A 27,786-nucleotide genomic window follows, 5' to 3' on the forward strand; every position below is an offset into this window, starting at 1 on the left:
CACTTTGTTCATAAAGTACCAGTAGAATTCATTAAAACCGATGTCACCAAGACAGTGCTGTGATTAACAGTACAATCGTTTCTGAGTCTAACCTTAGATGCCTTTAAGACTGTGTCCTTGCCTGTCAATACATGCAAACTTGTCTCTCATAAGTTGCTAATCTTACTACCAGACCCAATGGTGTCTTCTCATTCACCATTGGTCTAAAGTTTAGAGTCACAATTTGTGTGGATGATGACCACTCCTCATTGAAAGTCTTTATCCCAAGGTACCCCTGACATAAATGTTGCTCCTATTTTTCATTTCTTCAGCACCCCCCTTTTATGAACTTAGTGGAATAAGAGATTCTCTTGACTGTTTCTAACTGGCAATGCCATCCATCGGTTTATGCTACTCTGCCATCACCCCTTGGTACTTCCTAAATCAGGCCTTCACTTTTGACCACATAAAAGACTTCAATATTTGAAATACCCACCAACATTTCACATTCCATATGTCTAAAATAACTCATTATTTTCATTATTGGATGAACTCCTTTCTATTTTTATTTTTGCCACCCTCCATGAACAGTTCTTTGGCCTCACAGTTATTCAACATGAAAGTTAACTCTTGCTTTTCAAATTCCTTTTGCTTCCCTGTAAGCACTGGACAAGCACTGTGGTTCCTCAGGTCTTGCCAACCCACCGCTTTGCTTCTAATCACTCCACCTCCTCTTCTGGTTTTCTTGAGAATGATGCAGCTGCCTGTAAACTACTCCCACCACATGATCGTTGGTTTTATTCAAGATCTGTCCTTGTATCTCATAGAGAATCAGTCTGACAAAGAGTTTACTAGATGAATTAAATACGAGAATAAATCTTAAAGTTTTCAGAGACGGAAATTTTCTACATAAAGGTCACAGAAAGTAAATTGCTGAGCTTTCAAAAGCCTGTGTCTTAACTGAGAAAGAAGGTGCTAGCTCCAAATTAAAAGTGAGTTATAGTAGCACTTTGGACCCTGTTTTGTGGCAGAACAGAAAGAAAAATCTGACAAATGAACCTCTTAGCGATGTGGAAAGAAATATGCCAGATTCTTAATCTTTTTAAAACCTATTAAAATTCTGAAGAAATCTCATTCCTCATTTGAGATGTTCACAATTATGGTTATTCCAAACTCCTGAGGCACAATTTTAAAATCTGATGGTCATTTTTTAGGTCTAAAGTCCACCATTTTACACTTCAAGTATATAAGTACAATGCCCTAAAAACTTTTCACTACTTACATCACTCTGGAAAAGTTTGCTTCTTTGAAAAACATTATTAAAATATAAATGTATAATTTCCCTATTAATTACTTATGACAGGTTAGCTCTTATTTCTCAATAGTCTATCAGAAAATGTTTCTATGCAAAATGAATCAATGGGAACCTTTCTTATAAATAAAGTTCTCAGAAATCGCTAGTTCAGAACTCTAAATTTACATGTTTTCTAAAGCTTTAATGACAAGCTATAAGCAGAAAAGGTGACATTTTAAATGAACAACTAGATATCATTTTTAGAATATTTTATTGCAGCCTGATGTTTTGTGAATTCAAATCTTGATAGACTTGCACATAAGCAATGCATAGAATAAAACCACTGCACCCATAATGAAGCCGAGCATCACAGAACAAAAACCTAAAATAGGTTAACTCCAAAGTGAAGTTAGTTTCCTCTTAAAATAAAATTGTCTATATTGAGTATAATGACCAAATTTAGCAAATAGCCCCAGTCTTTCTAAAGACAAATCAATATACGAAATGTAACATGTCAAATGCTGGGAACCTTCAAAGTCCTTCAAACCCAACGATTAGGGTAGAAAACACTTCACTGCATGTGCTTCGTCCTTTATTCTTAATCTGAAAATCAATTTTTCTAGGTTTGGTGATACAAGGAACCAGAAAAGGAATTAGCTGAGATCAAGTCACCCTACAATGCGAACGTAAATCTTCAGCAATAGTCATATGTTTAAGAACTTGTTGATAATATGAACTTTGTTCGTATTTTTTCATCTTTTAAACTTTGTTCAGCTGTTAAACATATCTTTAAAATCCTTGTCTGTTGTTCCAAGATACAAAACCCAGTGTTTTCTCCAGTAGTGTTAATGAACTAAATTATCTCATTAGTTCTTGAGCCCCCTTTCAAGGCAAGTAAATGGCATAGTCGTCTAACAGGCGGGGGCGGGGGGGGCACTGAAGCAAGTGTAACTGTACTCAATTGCAAATGAAAAATATCTCTACTATACCTAGGACATTGCTATAAAAGACTATTGTATATACATATACTTTTCTATTATCTAGTTCAACCCTTAGGTCATAGTCCTGCACTTTTTGCCAGAGTGGATTATTGCTTTGTGCTCTGGCACAAAGCTTTTATACTTTTTAATCTGGACAGCCTAACATCTGGTCAACAGTGGGTGTTCAGCAAACTTACTTGAATCACTTATTCCATTAAGTAATTTTTAATCTTAAAAGTTCAATAAATCATCATTTTTTGAAAAATGCATTGAGATATAATTTAAGAAGTAGAAAACTATTTTGTAGTTTCATAAAAACAGTTTGAGATTTCATTTAAAAGTTTCCCCTCATTATATAGTTTCAAGTTCTGCAGAATCGAGTTTTACAAAAACCAGGATGTCTTACTTGGGTGGAAATATCTTCAAGTTACTTCCAGTATTGTTGCAGGATTGATTCTCCTCAGTAAAGGAAATGCCTAAAGCAAGTACCTTATGGATATCCAAAAGAGGAGAGAGAGAGAGAGAGGAGAGAGAGAGAGAGAGAGAGAGAGAGAGAGAGAGAGAGAGAGAGAGAGAGAGAGAGAGAGAGAGAATATCATTATTTTTTTTAATTGGCTAAGAAAATCTCCAATCAAATCAGGGCAATTTAACATTATTTCAGCATTACTAACATTGGTCTTTGTGTAACGACTGTGACATCATGACAGTGAAGTATTCATTTTTAAGCTTTAAACATTTTACCTCTATGTGTCCAATAGAAATACAATATGTAAATTAACCTATATTATCTGTATGCTGATTGGCTTGACTTCCCCTGAATGTCACAATCTCACCACCCAGCGATGAGGTATTTTACTGCTGTCTCGAGATCAAATTATTACTGTAGAGAGGTTTTTTTTCTGTTTCATTAACAGATTATTATAAAGCAATAAGCTTGCAGCAAGACAAGCAGACGTTTTACCTTGGGAATTAATGAAAGCGTGCCTGCTAGCTTTTAAGGGGTGGAGGAGAGTGGGTAGTTGTTTAAAATCTTACCCCACCCTCACAAAAACTCTTTGGAAATGGGAGAATCGGGACGTGGATGATTCTAGAGGCGTTCCTAATCACCAGGTGTCAGACTATGTGGTGTTTGTGGACCGGTGTAAGTTTTCGGTATTCATCATATTTCTGTTTATTTTTTAAATGTCTAATAACAAAGGAGAGGAAAGGGGGAACTCATACACACCACCGCTTTGACACCAGCAACCTATTGGTCAGTCCAGCTTGGAGGAGAAAGGAGAGGCTTGTAGCTTGGTGGGGTGGGATGTGAGGAACAGCCATGTAAAACCTGTTCTCCTGATCCGTTAGTCACGTTCGAGAAGGTAGAATGAGTGTAGATCGTTTTTGCACTTGTCTGAACTTAGCTTCTCCTTCCTTAAACGCAGATCTGCGTGCCTTCGCGAACAGATGACGACTAACAAAGACAGGGCTGCCCTAACCTGCTTTCCTTCTTCCCCCATTGACAAGATTTGGGACTGTGTTTAATTTTTTTTTTCTTTCTTTTTTCATTCTTTCTTTTTCTTTCCCCAGCTAACGTGCCAAACCAAAGACCAGCAGGGAAAATCATTTGAGAAGAATTCTGCAAGGCGCATCCAATGCTTAGCAGGACCACCCTGACAGAGAAAGGAAGACGATGTTTCGGGAAGGCGAGGGTTCGGGGCAGCTGGGGCGGAGGCGGCCGTCCGCGGCACGGTGGCTTCGTGCGCTGCCCTAGGGGAAGAGGATGGGCCTGAGGTCCGGGAAGAGCCTTCCCGAGCCCCCCACTTCCAATGCGGGGAGGGAAAAGTTCCGAAGCAGCCTCGAGGGAACAAAAGCCTGATTCGGGGCCGGCTGAACTGGACAGGACATTGAAGCAAGCCAGCCTGCTCCGGAGACAGGCAGGGGCTCCCGTTGGCTCGGCGGAGAAGGCCGGAGGAGCAACCCTTGCCGCCGCCCTCGCCACCGCGCCGCCGCCGCGGCCCCTGCGTTACTGGGGGAGACGGTGCCGCTGCGACAGGGGAGGACGCGGCTGGAGCTGAAGGAGGCTCCAACGCGCAGGCGCCGCCGAGCCCTGCCTGGATGCTCAGTCAAGGCACTCAGGAAAAAAAAAATCAGCAATTTATAGAAAGAAGAAGCTATAGTCTGTCGGGATATCCAACACCAACAGGTAGGAGGATATACTCTTGGTTAAGTTTGGGGGAGGGGGTTTGCACCGTGTTGATGAAACTGCAGGTTCACCAGGATACAGCCCTCCCAGAGGGTTTTTTTTTTTCCTGACAATAAACTGCATAATGGAAGTACATTCAGACAATGCATCTTCTGTAAGGCTTATTGAGAGTTCGGTGTCTGGAAAGCTTTGCAAAACTGAGGAATACCAGACTGCGAATCACCGGGAATCCTTCCCTTGCAGCACAGAAGCAATCTCTCCTCATCTTCCAGTATGTAATGCATCTCTCTCTCTCTCTCTCTCTCTCTCTCTCTCTCTCTCTCTCTCTCCCCTCCCCCTCCCCCATCCCCGTTATAAATCCAGGGGTGGTGGATTTCAGGTTTTGTAATGTTGCATGATGTGGTCGGTATTTACCCGGGGATGCACCGGTTGGGAAATTAGCATCATCGGATGCAGTTCTGCTTGGGCTTCCATCAGCATATTCCAGGCAAGTGAGAAGTGGCAAAGGAAACTCGCTTCGTGGGAATAACAGAGGAAGCTGATTTCCCTGGTGTGGCTCCCAGGCACCCAGGAGACAATGTGCATTTTGTTTGAAAATAAAGCCACTTGTGATTTGCAACAAAGATTATCAGTGTAAATGAGAAAGGCTTAATTGCCTAAGAAATACCGGTTCATGTTATATTCATTTGAATCCAGGCAGCCGAGGTTTACAAATGGAAGTGCATTATCCCTCTGGGTGTGTTTCCCTGGCCAGTATTTACATTAACCATTTTTAATAATCATGTTGGCTGAAAAGCTACAAGATTTGCCAAAAAGGGGGTGGGTGGGGTAGGGAAAGACAAAAGGTTAAACCACATCAAATCTTGGGACAGATTTCTATTCATTTTGAAGTCTGGTGTCGAAATCATGCCTCAAGATGAATCAACAAATACTCTCCTGCAGCATGAGCTGGGGCACTTGACTTAAAAGGTATATTTTGCAGAGGTTCTCTGGATGCAAATGAGCAGAGAAGCTTCCTTTAAAATACTGATGGTACTAAAAGAGCTCTAATAATTGTGGGTAGCCTCCTCTCTGTCTCCTATCTGTAACCTTGCAGATTCCATTGCAAAGCTAGTTACTAATTCTTGGGCTGGCGTATCTTACAACTGTGGGACAATTTATTCCCTTCCCTCATGAAGATGCCCACATCTAACTAGATGGTGTCTAGAATAAGGACATCGTTAAGTTCACCTAGCTTAGGACACTAAAACAGCCAGTACCCTGACATCTCAAGCAAAGGACTGCTGGAGCAAACAGCAGTGTTTAAAATGGAAACTTTATTTGCTTCCTCATAAAGGGCCAGCTTTCTGCTTGCTTTGACACCATGGCTTGTTAACTTAAGAACTGATAGTTCTCTGTTTTCTTCTTCAGATATTCTGATGGCAAATCACACGGAAGGAAAAAGGAAGCATGAGCACAGATTGGATCAGATCTCTTTGTGGATTACATTTTCAGTAAAATGCATGGATCTAGCTTTTCCCTGTTCTTGTATCTAGATCATGAGACTTGACTGAGGCTGTTTTTTATCCTCCATCCATCTATGGCGAACTATAGCCATGCAGCTGACAACATTTTGCAAAATCTTTCGCCTCTAACAGCCTTTCTGAAACTGACTTCCTTGGGTTTCATAATAGGAGTCAGCGTGGTGGGCAACCTCCTGATCTCCATTTTGCTAGTGAAAGATAAGACCTTGCACAGAGCTCCCTACTACTTCCTGCTGGATCTGTGCTGTTCAGACATCCTCAGATCTGCCATTTGTTTTCCATTTGTATTCAACTCTGTCAAAAACGGCTCTACCTGGACTTATGGGACTCTGACTTGCAAAGTGATTGCCTTTCTGGGGGTTTTGTCCTGTTTCCATACAGCTTTCATGCTCTTCTGCATCAGCGTCACCAGATACTTAGCTATCGCCCATCACCGCTTCTATACAAAGAGGCTGACCTTTTGGACGTGTTTGGCTGTGATCTGCATGGTCTGGACTCTGTCTGTGGCCATGGCCTTCCCCCCAGTTTTAGACGTGGGCACCTACTCGTTCATTAGGGAGGAGGATCAGTGCACCTTCCAACACCGCTCGTTCAGGGCTAACGACTCCCTTGGATTTATGCTGCTCCTCGCTCTCATCCTCCTAGCCACACAGCTTGTCTACCTCAAGCTGATATTTTTTGTCCACGATCGAAGGAAAATGAAGCCAGTCCAGTTTGTAGCAGCAGTCAGCCAGAACTGGACCTTTCATGGCCCTGGAGCCAGTGGCCAGGCAGCTGCCAATTGGCTAGCGGGATTTGGAAGGGGTCCCACACCACCCACCTTGCTGGGCATCAGGCAAAATGCAAATACCACAGGCAGAAGACGGCTGTTGGTCTTAGATGAGTTCAAAATGGAGAAACGAATCAGCAGAATGTTCTATATAATGACTTTTCTCTTCCTAACCTTGTGGGGCCCCTACCTGGTGGCCTGCTATTGGAGAGTTTTTGCAAGAGGGCCTGTAGTACCAGGGGGATTTCTAACGGCCGCTGTCTGGATGAGTTTTGCCCAAGCAGGAATCAATCCCTTTGTCTGCATTTTCTCCAACAGGGAGCTGAGGCGCTGTTTCAGCACAACCCTTCTTTACTGCAGAAAATCCAGGTTACCAAGGGAACCTTACTGTGTTATATGAGGGAGCATCTGTAAATCTTTAGCCTTGTGAAACACTAACCCTCTCTGCTAAGCAATTGTGGCCTGTAGCCATGTCTTGAGAAGAAAAGCAAGGATGGGATCAGCAGTTGTAAGGATTTGGGCAACATTCTGCAGTCTTTGCAATAGTTCACCTATAATCCTATTTTCAATCTCAGAGTGATCCTGCTGACGGCTGTCGAAGGTTTGTAATTAAGAAAGGACAGAGAACCACTGCCCTACGTTTCTTTCTGTGGTTGAACACTAGATAATGAGAGTAGCAGGTGCTAAGTGTCAGTGCTAAATGCTGTGTATATCATTACATATGAAAAAACTTAAAAACAATTAGCATTGGACATTTGAATAAATTAAGTTGACATGAGGTAAATGTGTTGATAAAAGCTAATTTTAGAAGTTTGAAGACTTTAAAACATTTCATACTATTTTTGTTTTGCAAAGACTTCACTACTGGGGGACTTAACAGTACTGTAATCCTCTAAAGATGTGCCATGAAATATTGGGGTACAACACTTTAAACACGCCTTGTAAGTTTGGGGGAGCATTCCAAAGCAGTATATCAGTTCCAATTAGAGTTTACCTTTTTGTATTAATATATTGCTATTTCTAAATGCCACTTTCCTTCCTTACCAGTGAAATTGCTAGCATTGAACTACTGTATTATGTGTTTTCTGTTCATTCAGTAAAAAAGTTTCCAGTTCCTTTCTATTTTACAAATGCTAGATATCTGTCTGGGAGGCAACATGAATGGTATCAACTGACCACAGATGAGCAGTTCTAATGATGCAGAATAAACACGTGTTGCCTTAAAGGGTTATCTAGTATCCTTCATATTCTTTAGCAGTGGAGAAAATAGTCAAGAGGCATTGAATCAGTGACTGGCCCTGGCTGTTCATCAGGAAGTGCATGGAAGAGCATTGAATACTTTTCCATTTTTCCTCACATGGTTTGGAAATTAAGGTGCACATCATTTGGATAAAGAGATTTTCTTCTGAGGTGTGCTGCCCATTCTAGGGTGTTCTAAGAAGCAGACAGTTGCTGTATGTTTATATTGTAAGTCAGCTGTCAAGTGGAACCCACAGCCTTAGGATGACACCCAGCACAATTTGTGAAGTGTTTATTCTGTGGAAGGCACAGTCTTGTTTATACTTTCTGCACATTCAGTGTATTGGTCGTTTAAATTATTTCAGTTTTAACTTGTGAAAGCTTATAATATGATTTCTGGTATTTTAGAAATACATTAGATTCTGTGAGTCTCATTCTTTAAGATACAGATGTGTGAACTTCAATATAAAGTTGCATTTGCCAAAATTTATCTGTGTAGCCTGTTAATTTTCGTGGAATAAATTTTACATTTTTGGCATATAATTTTATTTAATATTGCAAACAAGCACAAACTAGAAAAATTAGCTTTATTATGGATTTTTTTGTAGCTACCATATTCTGAAACTGGAAATATATGACTGACAGCATAAAGCTGACTTAATATTTCTAAAGCATTTTTGGGTAACTTTTCAAATCCACCCCTTTATTTATTCTTATATGATAGTGGTATTTACAAACAAATACATGCCTAATTGTTTGGTTTGGAATTTTAATATAATTCTTACACTTTAGTGTCCAGTAGAATTTGAGTTCTAAATCTATTACTTGCCAAATGGTTTGCAGAAATCGTACAACAAAGCCAGAGAAACTGTTACTAGTTCTATTGGCTTTCCATTGTTTTGTTTCTGGAGGGATTTTTGTTTGTTTGTTTTGCATTTGTATTTGTATTTGAAAAATAAGGTTAAGAATTGAGTGAAACAGAATTTCTTATTGGTATAATACTTCTATAAACAGAATTTTTAATGTAAATAGAAAAAACAAAAACCTGAAATTTTTAATGGTCTATGCAACTCTTCAGTTTTGCTCAAGCCATGATTAGTGAGCATTCTAACCTCATTTCTACACCAAAGCTAATTTGATCTGAGACAAAGTTTAATGCACAGCAGTGAGAAGGATCTAGCAATAAAAGCTCCTTGTTCATACTAAAACCATTACCTAAAACACAATAAAGACAGTGTTACCAAAACATGGTCTCCTAACATGTTTCCATCTCAAAATTTACAGGAAAGACATGACGTTGGTTATTTTCATGGAAAACTTGGCTGGAAGTTTCAAATATCAATCAGAAATTTCTGCAATGGTCTTGAGGCCAGAGAACATAGGTTTCACTAGTCCATACTTTTATTGTTTAGAAAAGTAAATAGAGGTGAATTAAGAGTGTGTATGGGGGGGTGTTAGGAATGAGTTTGCCTGACTCCACCTAGCTACTTGGACTAACAACTCAGTTCGTATAAATGACTGGTCCCAGGGGGCTAGTGAATACAGCTAACTCTAGTGACTGTCACTGTTGGTCAGCTTGGCATTTGCAGGTGAAGGCTGAATCGGTGAATCAGACACAGCCTTGGTATCAACCAGGTTTGTAAGTGAATACGTCATAGTAGTAATCATACAAAATAAAAGTCATTTCCAGTGTCTTTATGGCCAAAACACATGATCTATTTTGGCAACCATTTCAATAGTCAGTAAAAAACAGTGGGTAATTAATTCCACTTGAAATTTTTACTAATCTTCATTCCATAAAAATACATCCTCAATGGGGAGTCCAGTTTCCCATTGAGAAAGACTCACCATCAATAAATAATGGGTTCCTCTTGGACTAATTACACTATAGAGCTGAATAGTCTTTACATTGTTTTCCATCATAGTGGTAGTGTTTTTCAGGGGATATGGCTGTACTCGTCATCTGGTTCCTTTTATACACAGTGGATTTATATGTTTGGGACTGTGGAATCTCATGCAGATATTAGCTAAGGCAGACTGAGGTGAGTAGCTTGCCTGGTTTTCTACATGGGCTTGATTTGAATAACAAAATTGATTACAGTTGAAAAACATTAATTGTAAATAGGAAAATCAATTGACTATCTTCTTCAGATGTTGGCTAATTGAATTTCAATACCATCATGCTCTCTAGAATTAACTGATTGTCGTTGTTAACACTTGGATGTGGCCACTTTCCCAATCTTCAACATTTCTATGGATGCTTACCTGAGTAGTTCGCTCATTTATTTGTTTGTGCAGTAAATTCACCCTAGGCTCTGGCTTCACGCTGTGAGGACTGAAGAACACATGACAGAAGGAGCCCCTCTTGAGCTTAGTCAAGTGAGAATCAACAGACATGGAATAACGGCGAGTCGTGGGTGCTAAGACAATAAATACTCCTAGGGTGAGGTCGGAATTGATGATTACAAGCTAAGTTTGCTTCTACCTTCTCCCTAATGCCTTATCTCCTGGTTTGCCTTGGAATCTTTTATATATCATACATCCTCAACTATGGGGCAGTTTTTGCTACATTCTAAGGAAAGTGTCAGGGCCCTGCCACTTATGCTTAGATGTGTCACCATGCTGTGTTTTCAAAATAGTTCCCATGTTATAAACAGTTTGTATAAAGTCACAGAGAAACCTACATATCAAGTGTCTCCTCACCCCCACTGTGTCCTAATTGTTTATTTCCACAAGAGGTAATTCAATTCCTTCAAGAGACTTGGAGGTGAGTCTCTTCTGCTAGAGTCATACTTCTCTCAAAGTATCATGAAAATGTCTTGGTAAAGTGCAATCAAATGACAGACTTGTCCCTGTGCATCTTAGTGATTATTGTCAGGGGCTCTTTCCTGGTGCCAGACAAAAATAGAAATAATATATGAAATGAGGTGCATCTTTATTATTAAAGTGATCCACCCCTTTAAGATGTCTACTGCTCCTTATTGGGGTAAAAATACAACTCCTGAGTGTTCTATAGCTGAAAAGCATGTTTGGCCTCCAGCAGTTGTTTCTATTAGAAGTACAATGAAATATATTCATAATTATGCATATATACACCTTTCAGCTAAGTTATTTAACTGCTGAACTGTGCTGCACCTGGGATTACTGCTGGGAAGTTGTAAATAGAACCCAAACTCCTCACTTCTTCACATTCACCATTAGACAAATTTGAGGTTTTATTCTATCTTATCCCATGGGTAGCATAGACTATAACTTGTTTACACATAAAATTCCAACTTACATCAAGTCTATACTAAAAAGAAAAATGGGTGCTAAATAATGACATGTTTGAAACACTGGCTAGTGATACTAAAATCAAGATAAATTCTTTGAGTGTGTGAATTATTTAATATTCCCAAGTTTTGTGATTTTGTTTTTTCATGACAAAAAATACATTACTTTTTTGTTTGGTAATAGAGTTTATGAATATTTTGAATAGAAATTATAAGTTATTATCTGTTTACTAATGAAATTTTATTGTCCTATTCAATTATAGATATGCCATTGATTTTGTGACTTTTCTAGACCTTTAGAAACTTTATTTACCTCACATTAAAGAATTGCTCAATATAGAAATGAAATTAAGTCTGCATGGTGCTTAAAATGAAGATACCATTTGTAAATGGCAAGTAAGTTAAAAGTGTAGTTTAAAAAAAAAAAAAGAGGAGAAACATAGGGGAGATTTGGAGTGAGCCAGACTGACAAATAGTTTGCCTTATGATGCAATGTGACAGATTCCAAAAATAACTAGCAAAACCAAAAGCCTTTAACTTTATAAAAATGTTACATAAGTAAAGCTTTGTTTTTAAACAAGGGAAGGAGCTTTTGCATCATCTCCTTTTGCCAAGAGGATGTTGTCCATTAACTGTCCAAACCCTTTGGGTTAAAAGGCTTTTAAAGCCAGTTTCCTCTCCCCAAGTCAGGAAGTTGATCAAGCAGCAGATTTTGTAATGCTCCAGAGGAAACCCAGGAGAATGTGTTTCCCTAAAGTGGCTTTACAAATAGACCTCTAGGAAGCCACAGGTCAGTTGGAGGTTGAAGGGATTCACACCTGGCCTTCACAGCTCCTTCTGATGCCTAAGGACACATCATCCTCTGAGTGTGGAAAATATTAGATTCTTGTCACTAATATTAAAGCTGATATTGTCATTCAGTACATGTTTTATGAGATTTTTGGATAAATAGTAAAATACTGAAGCACTTAACTTACATGGGTACTCAAGATCACAGGACGAGGAAGTAAGGTATTCATTATACCTTGGGCAAGGGATTGTACTACCAAAAATGTTAAAGATGGATTAAGAATTGGGCTTGAACTAGCCACAGCTAATCAGTTGCTTCTTTTTACAGACTTAAAAGAAAAAACAATTAGATAGGTGAAGTAGAGTTTGTTCCTTTGTCTTCCATTAAAAAAAAAATGCTGAACTTAATGTTGATTTTCTCCCATGAAAATGATTTTCCTATCCTTTTTACTAAACATTTGTTTACTGAAACATAACTTTAATGTGATAACAATTCATTATGCCCACATTTAAGGTTAGATTCTGCCTTAACAACAGAAATAGTATTGCAGTAGTGTACGAATTCTGGAGCTGTTGAGAAGTTTCAGTGAGTGCATCCCTATGAGGCCCTGGCAGAAAGTCTAACATTTTCAATAAACTTTACTCTGTGCTGCAGAGAAGTTCATCATCTCACACTGAAGACATCAACAGGGTATGAGACAATGTGATAAATGCTGTAAGGGAGACAGGTGAGCTAAGTGTTAAAACAACACAGACGAGCAATTAGCTCCGAGAAGGTGGAGAAGGGAGGTGAGAGAAGTGACAAGTGAGCAGGCCCTGCAGGGTAATTTTGATGTCACTGGCTTGACAAAGCCAATACAGCTATTCAGATAGAGGCGTAACAAGATGGGCAAAATAAAAAGACATGTGAAAACCCCTGATGGGTTCAACAGAAAACCAATCAAAGAGGTTTACTGGTGTAGCTGGAGCTGAGGGAGAACCAGCATGGCGGAATAGCTAAAAAGCAAAACATTTGAAAGTTTAAGCCCTGATTCTATCTCTTCCTAGCTCTACAGTCTTAAAGATGTTCGCCAATATTTTTGAGTCTCAATATGCTTATCTGTAAATTGGGGGGAAAACTTACAACTACTAGTTTTAAAATTTTGCTTTGAAAATTATATGAAATAATAAGAATTTGTAACAATACGCCCAGGAATATTCTAAACATGTTTCTGGTATTAACTCATTTGACAATCAAAACTAGATGCTATTAATATTTATAATCTGTAAATTTAGAAGCTGCAGCAGAGAATTAAGTAAACTGTACAAGTTAGTAAAGACAAGGGTGGCTGTCAAGCACATCATGGAAGGTCCAGCCCAGCTAAACATTCATTCGTGCAATATCCAGCCTCACTGAATACTCATAAATGGTGGCTGTGGCTGTCGTTTCTACTGCTGCTGTTGCTGGTGTTAAGAGCATCATTGTTGAAGGTTAGAAACTAAGGAAACAGAAGGAGCACAGCAGAGGCAGAGCTCCAGGCCTTTGGAATTCAGCTCCACCTTGCTTGCCTGCCTGCCTTTCCCACAGAGACTCTGAAAGAAGCAGAGGACTAGGTTACTAAAACCCATCTCTGCTTTCATGTAGGATCCTGCTACTGCAGAAAGGAGAATCTAGCAGGTTTTTTTTTTTTTTCCAGATGACTTTACAGAAGGACACTGCTCAGATTTGAAAAGTGGGTTACACAATTCACACCAGGTAGACAGTTTTGCCTAGATCTGGCTATTTTTCTGTACTATACAAGTTTTGTGACATTCTCAAAAGGGAAGATTTAATACAGTGGACTGTTGTAGGCCGCATAAAATCTTTTCATCAGTCTATCCAATCTCTCTTAAAGGTCTACCTTCCAGGAACACCATACCCAGTCCCTGTGTCAACTAAAGATATTTCTTTTTCTACCCTCAAATCTTTCACAGCTCCCATGCCAGTGTTTAGATCTCTATTTAGTAAGGGGATCATTCATAGAGAGTATGGTAGAATTACCTTGTAATATTGTTTATATGGTATTCATGCAGCCAGGTAATTCTCATACATTTTTATCTACTGACTTTATGTGGCCAATGGCTTACACGACTAGTCATCCATTACTGACTCTTAATATGTTGATTTGCCAATTTTCCTGGTTTCCATTAACAGTCGTGCTTCATCCTTTCCATTTGTTCTCTTCAGCAGTAATTGTCAAGGTGAGTCCATCCTGCAAAGTGATAGGTGCCATCTTCTCCCTATTTCTACGCACTGACTTCTGTGGCTTCATGAAACACTGCTGTTATTTCATCATCCTGTGTATTCGGGAAAAATTGGTCAGAGTGAGTATTAGGAGCTGGTCCACCAGTCAGCTACAAGCTATGATCAATTTTCTTGACCTCTTAGTTCTCTCACTGTATAATGAAATTCCTCTGGCTTGGAAAAATCTATAGTTTATCTATCTGGGTCACGGATATTTCCAGGATATTAATGTCATGGTTATTCCTATCCAACAGAACTTCTCACAACTGGCAGTGGTCCCTGAGAGTCACCTCCTTTGTGCAATAATTGAACTATCCAGGTCCCTACCTAAGCAGCTGAAGGCCCAAGCTGATCCCAGCTTATTGATATCAACACTGGCTAATATCTATATATAGCACATTAATACACTCACTAGACTTTTGCTTTATTCATGTGCTAACTTCATAACAGCACTTTTAATTTTAATCAGACAGATCTGATGCTCTGCTTCCATTGCAAATGACCAAATTATGAATATTTGTGCCCTGTTATTCCTTTTTATGGTTTGTCTTCAATTATAAATAATTCATGGATTTCTTTAACAGGCAGCCAAACCTGCTTCAATTTCTATTCCAATATATGAGGAATAAAATCTAGGGAGATATTTTAATACTTCCACAGTTTGTGATTTCAGAACCGCCCACCTTTGAACAGATACTTCATTAGCACCTACTGTGTACTGAAAGTTGTACAAAGTACTTAATAAATCTTTTCATTAAATCTGGTATTGGCTTGGGTTTTAGTCTTCAGATTTGTGAAATGAACATAGATCGACTTGTCTTTTGTATCTGTGTTTGCTGTGTCAAATGTGCGTGAAGACCTTGCCTTTCAAATGCAACCCAGTACAATGGTGTTTTACAATGATTTTTCATCACATTCAAAGACTGGGTCAAAAGTCTAGAAATAATTATGACTTTTTAAATTTACACTTCTCACTCGGATCAACAAAGTGATTTAATTATTATAAAACATCATTTTCTGTTGTTGAATCTTGTGAATTTTTTTACTTTTAAAAGGATGAAGTAGAAATGGTTCTTAGTTATATGATGGTAAGAATTTTAGGTACTGATTCAGTAGATTGAATGAGAAAATGTGTATGCACCCAAAGATTCATAATTCAAGAGAATAAATGTTTCTATTTTTACATGGTCCACATGCATTGGAAATTCTGCACAATTACTGCACCAATGCCTCTAGACATGAAGCAACTCAGTTCCCTGATGCAGAAAGAAACTGTGTTCTTCTCTGTGGTGCTGTTATTTGTTATGCCTGGAAGGTCTTGAGCATTTTCTGCAGTGCGTGAGTTCAAGTGCTTTGTATTTCCATTGTGAGTACAAAAAACTGTCATTTTCAGAAACTACAAAAATAAGACATTTCCCATTGTACTGAGTCTTGCTAAGGAAAGTTTGCTCTGTGTTATAATCAGTTTCAGAGCTGAAGAGATGGCTCAGTGAGTAAGGCTGCTGGCTATGCAAGCATGAGGACCTGAGTTCCGATCCCAGCAACCACATCAGCAGCTGGGCACAGCTGCAAAGGGATTTGTCATCCTAGCGCTGTTTGGGGGAGACACAGGAAGATCACTGGGGCTTGCAAACTGCTAGTCTCACCCCAGACTCAGTAAGAGAACCTGTCTCAAAGGAATACAGTGGAGAGTGATAGATCTGGGTACCGACATCCTCCTACATCATCTGTTTATGCATCCATACATACGTGCACATATACCACATATACTACACACACCACCACCACCACCACCACCACCACCACCTGAACAACAACAACAAAAACCTGAAAGACCAGTTTAAATTATATTTACACTATAGAATACTTTCTCAAATATTCAACTGATAATTATTCTACTTTGAACCAACAAAAATTATATTTCCATTGATAACAATGATCAAGTGTAGTGTGTTTACCATAAGACAAGCTAAATATCCAATTTTGTATCTTAGATATGTATCCATGGCAGAAAATAGGAAATATTCACCATTATTTTCACAAATCAAGATGTAGTGTGTGAGTAGTCACCAAGAAAACGAAAATGTAAAAGAATGGCAGGCCTGGTCCAGTGATGAGAGCTAGTGATGCCATGAAGAAAATAAAAATATTCACCAGTAGGGAAGCTTGAAACAGTTTCATGAGTAGTTTAGAATTTGACTTGCTGTTTAAACGGACCTCCTTGTGTTTCATCTGTGCATGGGATCAAATCCAAAGCACATTTACTAAGAGCTTTTGGGAGATAGATGCCTTCTCATCTACCCAGATTCTTTGCTCATTTGTCATTTTTCCATTCGATATCGCTCCCTTCCCTTCCTGCAACATACAGCCATAAATTTTCCCCACTGAGCTGTCCAGCTCAGTCCATAGAGCCACTCTGATTGTAGCTGTCACTGATCTGACCCACAGTTTTCTGAACACCTAGCTTATATGCCATCTGTGGTATATAATCGGATGGTGATCTTCGCCTCATTCAGATTTCCATAGAAATGAAATCTAAATTCATTTAGATGGATAAAAATTTAGAAAAATTGTAAGTGCACTTGCCTCATTTTGTACTTCAGTAATATCTCACCAAAAAACTTTAGCTTAGTATTTGGCAATAAATGTTTAACAAGCAGACATCATTTACATATTAGGACAGAAAAGCAAATATATATTATAATATATATTATTATATATAATAATTATATAATTATAATATAAATATATATTAGAAATTGTGTCTACCTATTGTTATCTTAAAGAAGTATTTTATTTTTAATTATTTATGTATTATAATTATGTATGTGTACATCTGTGCCAGACCTGAACAGATGAGCACGGGTGGCCTCTAAGGCTAGAAATCAACACAAGACCACGTAGAGCTGGAGTTACAGGTGTTGGTGAGCTGCTGAACGCAGGTACTGGAAACTGAACTTGAGTCCTCTGGAAAGGGAGCATATGCTCTTAACAGCTGAGCCAACTCGTCAGCACCCCCTATTGTGTTCTGAAAAAATAGCACTCACTTTGGCCTTGTCAAAATTAAGACAGTAACTCAAATATTATCTGCCAAAAAGGTAGTCTCTCTCTCTCTCTCTCTCTCTCTCTCTCTCTCTCTCTCTCTCTCTCTCTCTCTCTCTCTCTCTCTCTCTCTCTCTCGTGTGTGTGTATGTGTGTGTGTTATGAATATGTATGGCTGTATTGTGCAGGTGTGCTCATCTGGATAGACTGACATGAAGACCAAACAACAACTTCAGGTGTCTTACTCTGTCTCTCTCCAACATATTTTTGAGACAGGGTCTAGCACTGAACCTGAGCTTGCCATTTTGAGACTAAACTGGTTGGCCAATGAGCCCTCAGCATCCTCTTCTCTCCATCTCTACTCCAGCACTGGGTTAGAGATGCATGCTACCACAACCAGGCTTTTATCATGGGGCCCCGGGATCCGACTCAAGTCCATATGCTTTCATGGCCAGTTCTCCACCCACTGAGTCATTTCTCTAGGCTTCAGCTGAAAGTTCAAGGGTGATGAAGTTTAAACTAGTCACAGCTTATTTTTCTCCCCTGTGGTTCTGGACAAATGACCTGAGTGGTCATAAAGGCTGTGTGATGATTTATAATAACCACAATCCTCAGATAGTTATGTAGGCAGTGTTTTAGTGTACTTTGTTTTAGTAGAGTAACATGGGACAACATTCATGGGTATGTTATATTAATCAAGGATAGCTCTTTTATCCATGCTTCAATAAGGATCTATATTATATTTTAATCAGTTATTCATCATGTGGTCAAAAATTAGGAATGAGTTAAACTATAGCCAAATTTTCTGAAAATTCACAATGTCATCTATTAGATTTTGGAGAATAAGACCAAAATGAGTTAAAATTACTAAGCACAGACAAATAATGTCTCAGCATCAGTATATTTTCCACAATGACAAAAGTATTATAAAAATTAAGCCTACCATAGCCAGAAATTACACAGAGAGTGAAAAACCTTGGACTACTCAGCCCTAAATAGTATGTGTTCATCAAATCTCTCTCCTCAGAGCTCAGGCAACCCTGCAGAAGAGGAGGTAGAAAGAGGGTGGGACTAGAGTGGATCAGGGACACCAAAAAAATCAAAACCTCCTAAATCAACATGATTGAAGTTCATAAGAGACTGAGCAGGATGCACAGAACCTGCACAGGCCTGCACCAGATCTTCTGTGCACACATTATGGCCTTCCGTTTATTCCTGAGTGTGCAAGTGACTGAGTCTTTGATGCTTGTGTCTTCTCTTGGCTCTTTTTCTTCTATTGGTTTGTCTTGTCCAACTTTGATGTGATAGTTTTTATTTTGTCTTATTATATTTTATTTGCAATATTTTTAAAAACTGAATGAATGAATGAATGAATGAATGAATGAATACTAGCCACGGGTAAAGGTTAACAATTGAACTGTCACTTACACCTTCTGATAGAGGACAACCAGTGTTCTCCAATAGAGGGACTGGAGTATAACCACTCTAGGAGAGGTCTTGTCTTCAGGAGTGGTTGACCAACATATAATGGACTCCACATTTTTTATATGTGTGCTTTAATTTGGTTACAGTGTGGTGTTTTGTTTTTCTTTCAGTCTTTCTTTTTATTATTTTTCTTTATGGATGTGGTTTTATCTTGTTTTCTTGTATTGGGTTTTTGTTTCAGATTTGAGAAAGTACATAAAGTTGGGTAGGTAAGGAGGGGGAGATGATCTGGAGGGGCTTGGAGGAGGGGACGAACATGACCAAAATATATTTAAATTTTGAAATTGTTTTAAATAATGTAAACTAATTAAAGAAAAAGCAATAAAATTGGGTCTAGAGTAACCTAAATTTTAATAGATGTTTCAAATGTAGTGATTGGTAATGCCTCTAAAACCTTAAGAATGTGACCCTCTAATTCTATATTCCAGTTTTGTATGTCAGGAATGTTTATCCAACAATAGCTGAATTTTATATGTTCAAGTGCACTTTAGAATATTAGTTATTTTATTTAAATAAACTCTAAGTAATGCTGTTCATACATGAAGGCATTATTATGTTATCATGTAATAAACATAGTTATTATAAATTTAATTAATGGAGACAATTGGAGTGTCAGTTGAGTAGGCATGAGAAAGACATATAAACTCAGTTTTATAGAAAAATGAATGGGTTTATTGGTGATAAATAAAACTAGATGGTTGTATTTCTTAATCTTATAATTATTTTTTAAATGGAAAATTTTAAACTGTGGAGATGTAAGCCTAATTTTACAACTGAAATTTATTTTTACACACAAACCAGTCAAGGGATCTCTTGAGACTTAAATAATTTTAAGTGTCAGGGACAGTTACTGAACTTTTATTTTATTAATATATTAACATTGAAAATATTGCCATTTTTATTCAATGACCTGAACTTAGCTGTGGTTGTTTCTGACAGAAAGATCACACATTTTTTAAAAATCTATTTGTAAGTTTGTGTGAGTGCATCTGTGTGTGTGTCTGTGTATGTGTGTGTGTGTGTGTGTGTGTGTGTGTGTATCTGTGTGTGTGTCTGTGTGTCTGTTTCTGTTTGTCTGTGTGTGCGTTTGTCTGTCTGTGTATCTGTGGGGGGGTGTCTGTGTCTGTGTGTGCATTTGTCTGTCTGTGTATCTGTGTGTGTGGGTGTGTTTGCTTGTCTTTCTATGAGTGAATATGTGCACATATATGTAGGTATAAGCAGAGGTCAGAAGAGGGCATTGGATCCTCTGGAGCTGGAACTACAAATGATTGTGAGCCATCTGGTGTGTGGGCCAGAGACTGAATGCAGGTCCTCAGCAAGAGCAGTATAACTTCTTGAGCCATCTTCCCAGCCCCAAGGAGATTGTATAATGTAAATCTGTTTCTATACATTCATTCATACGAAATTTAAGTAAACCTACATATGAATTACATAGTACTGTTTCACTATGTTCAGAACAAATGATAGATGAAACACAATATCTGATTCATATAGAGCTTTTTTCATAAATATGGAAGTGCTTCGTTACATAGTTTATTACCCCAAAGAGCTGAATATCCCAGCTCCAAAGAGTAATTTTATCATTTAAAAAACATTGTTATTATTATGGTTCTCACTCACTTTTATATTTTAGTCATTAAAAATTATGAGGAAGCTGGGAGATGGTGGAACACACCTTTAATCCCAGCTCTTGGGAGACAGAGACAGACTTATCTCTGTGAGTCGAGGCCAGCCTGATCTACAGAGCAAGTTCAAGGACAGGCTCCAAAGCAACACAGAGAAACCCTGACTCCAAGAAAAATTATAAGGAAATAATTCCATAGACTCATATCTGAAACAATTGCTTCCTAAATCAAGAAAACAAGTATTCCAACCTATGAAAAATAATTTTGGCATCTTAGCTTGTGTAGATCAGGTGGGTCATGAAACTACATTCCCAAATAACAAACATTTCTAGGGGGATGGGAACACTAATTCATAAGCTTGTAGTAGTTTCTGTCCGTATGTGTGTTTAGTTTTCTTCAATGATTCAGTAAAGATGCTGTCCTGGGCAGCTCATCAAAGACTCTCATGAAAGTCAAGTTGGAACAGCATATATTCCATGTTAGGGCTGCATGATTTGGCGTATTCTCTCTTTAGTTGGAAGCAATTAAATTGTTATTGACTTGAGTGACAATGGTTTTTAAATTATAATGAAAGGTGACTGAAATTAAAGTCTGGCATGAGTTTCCTTTGTAACTTACAGACATCTACCCTAAAGCCCCCTTTTCAATGGATATTGGTAGTGTTGGACAAGCCTGAAAGAGGGACAGAAATACAACTGGAGAGGATTGCTGGTAAAGTTCCTGAACATTCTTATGGCATCACATTATGGGTCTGCAAAGACTGGAAGAGATCTCATGGTGTCACTCCTAGTCAATTTCCTAATTAGTTTTAATTTTTGAAACTTTAACTAACCAAGATTGACATGGTACTAAAATAAAGCAGAAGGTATGTATAGACACCTGTTTGTTTTCCGTTCTTAGCCTTAACTCTCCATCCTGTTGTTTACTTCCCATCTTTTAATATAATGGCTAAAGGCTGTTTAGTCTGGCCCCACCTGGCCAGTGCTAAACATACCAGCAACACTAAAATTTTCTTTTACATCAAGGAATATAACAATGTTTTGAACGATTGTGGCAAATACCATGAGTTCTACATTCATTTTGTTTTCAAAATGCTCACGTTTTACAAAAAATTATAATATTTACACTTGAATTTCTACTATTGCCTTTGAATTTTTACTGCACATTCAGTTTTAAAATTCAGATCCAATCATATTTATTTTCAAAGGAGAAACACGAAAGTGCTACTTCCTCTTCCTTCCCCCTCGTCACAGAGATGTGAATTCACTAGATATGTCTCACTTGTAAGAGACACACCCTAGAATCACGTTTTCAAGATTAATGTTTTCAAGAGAGTTTTGCTGTGCATCCCTGCCTATCCTGGTAATCACTGCATAGTTTATGCTGATCTTGAACTGAAGGTAGTCCTCCTGCGTCAGCCTCCTGATTGCTGAGTTATAGGCATGCCCCACCCCAACTGGCCATTCTATTTCAGTGTAAGGCATTTAAGTATATCTAAATATTATAGGTGCCTACTGAGGCAACAAATCATAGCAACAAAGGCAAAATTATGCATGCGCACTGCCTCCGGAGCTCAATAACAACCAAAGTGATGGGAGAGAAAATAAGACAGAGAACGTGATTCCTGTTGGTAAAATGAGTGGATGAATAATATAAGCAGCTGTTTTAAGTCTGTAGAATTTAGGGGCATTTCTAGCGGACAAAGCTCTCCCAGGAATGAGTTCATAGGAAGGAGCAGTATGAAAGGCTCTGAAGAGAATAAACCTAATCGTGTCTAAGCTTACAAGTCTGATGAATATTCCTATGCAATAATATCAGACAGATTGAATTCTTATTATAGCACATCATATTGTTTCGGGAAAATAAAAGAACTGCAAAGTCATCGATTAGAGTGAAATTCCAGAGGAGCAAGAAGGATTTTGGGACACCCTGAATGGCTTCTTCATAAGTATTTGTGTCATCAATTCTCAGACATCACCAATGGATATAAGTCACTCCAGTTTGCTTAGAGGAAACTTCAAGAACTTAGTCTAATAATAGGCATTGTACGATCCAGCATATGTGTGTATTGCATATGTTTTCACTTTTAAATGGATTAGAATGACATACTTTAAAAACATCTTTCTACATGCCACAGTATTTTAATCGTGATGCTGCTAACCTTAAGTGACCTAGCTAATGTCACCTAGTCTTTCTCTGCCTCAGTTTTAACATCAAAGCAAAGGCTCCATAAAAACTCCTCATAGACTCATACACATTCCTCTAAATCATTCTTCCTTCTTTCCTTTCTCTTTCCTTTCTTTCTCTTCTCTCTTTCTCTCTTCCTTCCTTCCTTTTCTTTTTTCAGGATCTTGCTATAGTTCAGACTGGCCTTGATCTCACAATCCTCCTGCCTCAGCTTTCTAAGTCCTTGTAGTTACAGGTATTGGACACCACATACTTTTTTTTTGTTTTTGTTTTTGTTTTTATTTTTTTATTTTATTTTATTTTATAAAACCATTCAGTTCTACATAACAGTCACAGATTCCCTTGTTCTCCCCCTTCCTGCCCCCCTCCCCTTCCCCCAGCCCACTCCCCCATTCCCACCTCCTCCAGGGCAAAGCCTCCCCTAAGGACTGAGATCCACCTGATAGACTCAGTCTAGGCAGGTCCAGTCTCCTCCTCCCAGACTGAGCCAAGCGTCCCTGCATAAGTCCCAGGTTTCAAACAGCTAACTCATGCAATGAGCACAGGACTTGGTACCACTGCCTGGGTGCCTCCCAAACAGATCAAGCCAATCAACTGTCTCACCTATTCAGAGGGCCTGATCCAGTTGGGGGCCCCTCAGCCTTTGGTTCATAGTTTATGTGTTTCCATTCGTTTGGCTATTTGTCCCTGTGCTTTATCCAACCTTGGTTTCAACAATTCTCGCTCATATAAACCCTCCTCTTTCTCACTAATTAGACTCCCGGCGCTCCACCCGGGGCCTAGCTGTGGATGTCTGCATCCAGATTTCTCAGTCCTTGGACACCACATACTTTTGATTCTGTATTTTAAATCTAAGATTATCAATGTAAAATTGCCATTTCTATTTATAACTATTTCTTTTTATTTTTTATTGAAAATATAGATTCTTCTCTCATACAATACATTCCAAACACAGTTTTCCCTTCCTCCACTCCTCCTAGTTCCCACCACCTCCCCTCTTCTCCCAGATTCACTCCCCTATAACTACTTTATTTAACTATATTAAAGAAAGATGGACTCATAATTAAAATATGTTCTGCTTTCATAAATGGTACCCAAATGGCCGAAAGAAGTAATGAAGATTTTCAATGCATATAAGGAATCTACCTTTCACAATAAGTCCTCATTTTGTGGAAAGGAACTTGAAAAAGCTTTAATCACTCACAGACACATATACATATGCCCTAAAATTGCACATGCTGGGAAATGACAGAAAAATAGATTTTTGATGTTTGAAGAAAGATTGTGAGTCATATCATTTTTCCACTTTTAAGAAGATACTAGAGAGTGACTGAAATAGCACATTAGAAATCATAAAACAGATGTATCTGGATTCAGTTCTTGTGATGATGTGGGGAAAGAAAGCCAGTTACTATTTTACTTATGGTTATAAGAACAAAATAATAGTAGGAACCAACAACGTGCAGTGAAATGCCAAGAGAATTCTACAAAAGACTTAAAGCTCACAATCCCATATCTGTAACAATGCATAGTGTTCTCAGTGTGTAGTCCAGCCCATGGGATAGCACCATTGCATGAAGGACCCTGCTTGCGAAGGACAAAAGTTAGCTGCAGCTCAATTTACAAAGACCAGGTGACCACTTACAATTAAATGCTTGAAGAGCCACCAGATTCTTCCCACATATATTTATTTCCTTTTAATGGGACTGAAACTCCTGCTCTAGTAAAAGCAGTTAAATTGTGAGTTTCCCATACTAAAAATTTAATTCTGAAATCCTATGTCCCAACCAACCTTCTCCCAGACTTTAGAAAGGTATTTTGATTCATTTTCCTCAGCCTACTCCATAAACTTGATAGCTTTTACTATTTTTCTTTATTGTAATCAACATTTGAAGTTACTCATTTCTTTATTGCTTCAAATAAAATGGAAAAATGTTCAATTTTTCATCTCTGTCCAGCTCTCCTGACACCTCACCTCTTCACAATCAAACATCTTCCCTCCTCCATACACAGTGACTCTGTTTCCTCCATCATTCACTTCCCATGTATTTACCTTAGTAAACACTACCGAAGTTATTCCTTCCTTAACTTCTTCTGGATAACTCTGTGATAAATATGCATGTGTCTACAACATCTACCATGTTAGTTATGTCAAAGATGTGACACTTTTGTGTACTTTCCACTTACACAATGAATACAAGATGACCAAAAATGCCCCCTAGTTCCAAATGCAACAATAGATAAACTTTCTTAGGAATTTGTTTCTAAGCACTTAATGTGTGTATTAGCTCATCTCATTCTCATAGCAAACCTACAAATATAGATACTATCATCACTTTTACACAGGAGGCAAAACTGGGGTACATGGAGGTAAAATAATTTGTCCCAGCTGAAGATATAGCTCAGTTCATGCAGTGATTGCCTAGCATGCATGAAGTCCTGGGTCTGATCCCCAGTACTGCATCATGGTGGTGCATCCTTGTAAACCCAGCATTCAAGACATCTGGACAGGGAAAACAGATGTTCAAAGCCATCCTGGGCTACATAAATCCCCTTAAAAAATACTATAAAGTGAATCTCTTGTCTAAGAAAAAAATTGTCTAAAGTAATGGAGTTCATGCATGTAGGGGTCAGTCTTTGACCTTAAGCAATCTCTGTTCAGGGTACAGGAGTGTCCCAATGCAGTATTAGTCACTGAAGTTTCCCTGCCTGACGTCTTTTTTTTTTTTTTTTTTTGGTTTTTCGAGACAGGGTTTCTCTGTGTAGCTTTGCGCCTTTCCTGGAGCTCACTTGGTAGCCCAGGCTGGCCTCGAACTCACAGAGATCCGCCTGCCTCTGCCTCCCGAGTGCTGGGATTAAAGGCGTGCGCCACCAACGCCCGGCGCTGCCTGACGTCTTTTAGGATAATAATCTCAGTCTTTATACAACTGAGTTCATCACTTCTTCTGAAGCTTACTTCTTTTCCCAAGTTGTCTAAACACTGGTTTATTTCACATTTTTGTTGTCATCTCTGACCCTAACCTCCTGGTGACTGTCATGAGTCAAGATGAGTAATGAGACTTTCCACTGAATGTAAGCACTGTAAACTGCGGACTTTTCTTTTTCTGTTGCTCCTTGTTCCATATGTAATGTAGCCCATGGAGACCATGACTGGAAAAAGTACAGAGACAACTAGCCAAACTAGTGGAAACTCATGAACTGTGTGGACCAATAGCTGAGAAGCCCCCATGATACTGGACTAGGTCCTCTGGATAAGCGAGACAGTTGTTTTGCTTGAACTGTATAGGGGGCTCCCCAGGCAGTGGGATCAGGACCTGTCCCTAGTGCATGAGCTGGCTTTTTGGAACCTAGTGTCTATGGTGAGACACTTTGTGCAGGAAAGGAGGGGCTTGGACCTGCCTCAACTGAATGTAACAGGCTTTGCTGACTCCCCATGGGAAAACTTGCCTTGGAGAAGGTGGGAATGGGAGGGTGGGTTGTGCAGAGAAGTGTAGCAGGAATCTTAAAAGTACTTATTAATAAAATCAAACCTGAGGAGAGTTATTGGGGTCAATGCTGGTAGATCAGAGAGACAGAACAAGCCACAGCTATCTCACCTTGCCAGTTCCTCAGCTGGTCCTTTTTCCTCAGACTGGAAGCTTCTGTGTCCTCATCCCAATGGCTCTCAGCTGAACTACTGCTCATAAGCCTGAATGCTTAACCAGCCAAAATCTTAACCAGCCAAATGCTTCTAGTTTCTGGTCCTCACGCCTTATATATCTTTCTACTTTCTACCACCACTCCCTGGGATTAAAGGCTGGCTTTCTGGGATTAAAGGCGTGTCACCATGCTTGGCTGTTTCCAATATGGTCTTGAACTCACAGAGATCCAGAGGGATTTCTATCTCTGGAATGCTAGGATTAAAGGTGTGAGTGCCACCATTTTCTAGCCTTTGTATCTAGTGGCTGTCTGTTCTCTGACCCCAGATAAATTTATTAAGGTACACAATATTTTGAGGAACACAATACCACCACAGAGAAGGTTGGGGGGTAGGAGGAGGGAGGATAGAGGAATCTGTGGTTGGTATGTAAAATGAATAGAAAATCTCTTAATAAAAAATTATTAAAAAAAGATAATTCCATTCAGTTACATCGTGCATTAATGTAAAATCTTATCACTGAAACTTCTGAATTATACTTATTTTCTGGCTGTTAGTACAATGTATTTGGAGGAAAGACCTGATTGGAGCACAGCACTTTATCTGTTATTACATTGATATAATTACATTTTACACTTACCAAAAAAAATAAAAACAAAAAACAAAAACACTAGGTCCCACTTAGCAAAAAGAAATCAAGGTGAGACGTGTTTTAAACAAGCCAATAATCCTAGTAAAATAGCATAATCACTAAAAGTCTCCCCATCAAAATAAGCCTAGGATCAGAGAGTTTGAGGGAATCAGTATCTGCCACTCTGACCCCAAACCCACATGGAGAATAGTCATGGATGTTACTAGTTAGTCATCTGAAAAAGGATCCTAAGATGAAACAAAAATGTAGGCATCAAAACCAGTTGGTTGATGTATTCTGCATTGAGGGATGAACAGCCCTGGAGTCAGACTAGCAGGAAAGCTAGGCTGGGAATTGCTGGGTTGATTGAATCACTGAGATCTCTTCATGTCTTCTAGGCTTAGTGAGTCTCTCCAGACATGATGAAGTGGAAAGAGATGATAGATGTGAGGAGCATTTAACAGACCACATTCTAAGGGGAACAGTCTCAAACCCCCTCCTTTCATAACTGTTTAATGTTTTCTGCACACTTTAGAAACCAGAATATGGTCTCCTTTTTAAAAAATGGTTTGCTTATTTATTTAAAGTAATTTTTTTCATTTTACATACCACCCACTGTTCTCGCATCTCTCTTTGAAGGCCCAGCAGAGTAATCATGGAAGTTCAAAGTTTAAAGAGGACAGAACTCATCAGTGGAGGATGAAAATTCTGAGGTATTAAGAAGCTGAAACTTGGGAGAGGATGTGGAGCAAAGGGAACACTCCTCCACTGTTGGTGGGAATGTAAACTTGTACAACCACTGTGGAAATCAGTATGGTGGTTTCTCAGAAAATTAGGAATCGAACTACCTCAAGACCCAGCTATCCCACTCTTGGGCACATACCCA

The 27,786-nt window shown here is 38.8% G+C and overlaps 1 protein-coding gene across 3 annotated transcripts; it reads left to right on the forward strand.

Moving 5' to 3' along the window:
* Window positions 1–3,096: 3,096 nt before the first annotated feature.
* On the forward strand, window positions 3,097–9,215 carry Gpr85 (G protein-coupled receptor 85). 3 transcript variants are annotated; one of them, XM_028871788.2, is made up of 4 exons: window positions 3,097–3,394; window positions 3,823–4,438; window positions 4,802–4,925; window positions 5,849–9,215. In XM_028871788.2, exon 4 carries the CDS (start codon window positions 6,018–6,020, stop codon window positions 7,128–7,130), a length of 1,113 nt encoding a protein of 370 aa, XP_028727621.1. In that variant the 5' UTR covers window positions 3,097–3,394; window positions 3,823–4,438; window positions 4,802–4,925; window positions 5,849–6,017; the 3' UTR covers window positions 7,131–9,215. The 3 variants fall into 3 exon arrangements, with proteins under 3 accessions (XP_028727621.1, XP_028727618.1, XP_028727622.1); XM_028871785.2 differs by lacking the exon at window positions 4,802–4,925; XM_028871789.2 differs by lacking the exons at window positions 3,097–3,394; window positions 3,823–4,438; window positions 4,802–4,925 and adding an exon at window positions 4,499–4,709.
* Window positions 9,216–27,786: the final 18,571 nt, after the last annotated feature.

This window comes from Peromyscus leucopus, chromosome 3 (genome assembly GCF_004664715.2).
Source record: "Peromyscus leucopus breed LL Stock chromosome 3, UCI_PerLeu_2.1, whole genome shotgun sequence".
Lineage (NCBI taxonomy): Eukaryota > Metazoa > Chordata > Mammalia > Rodentia > Cricetidae > Peromyscus > Peromyscus leucopus.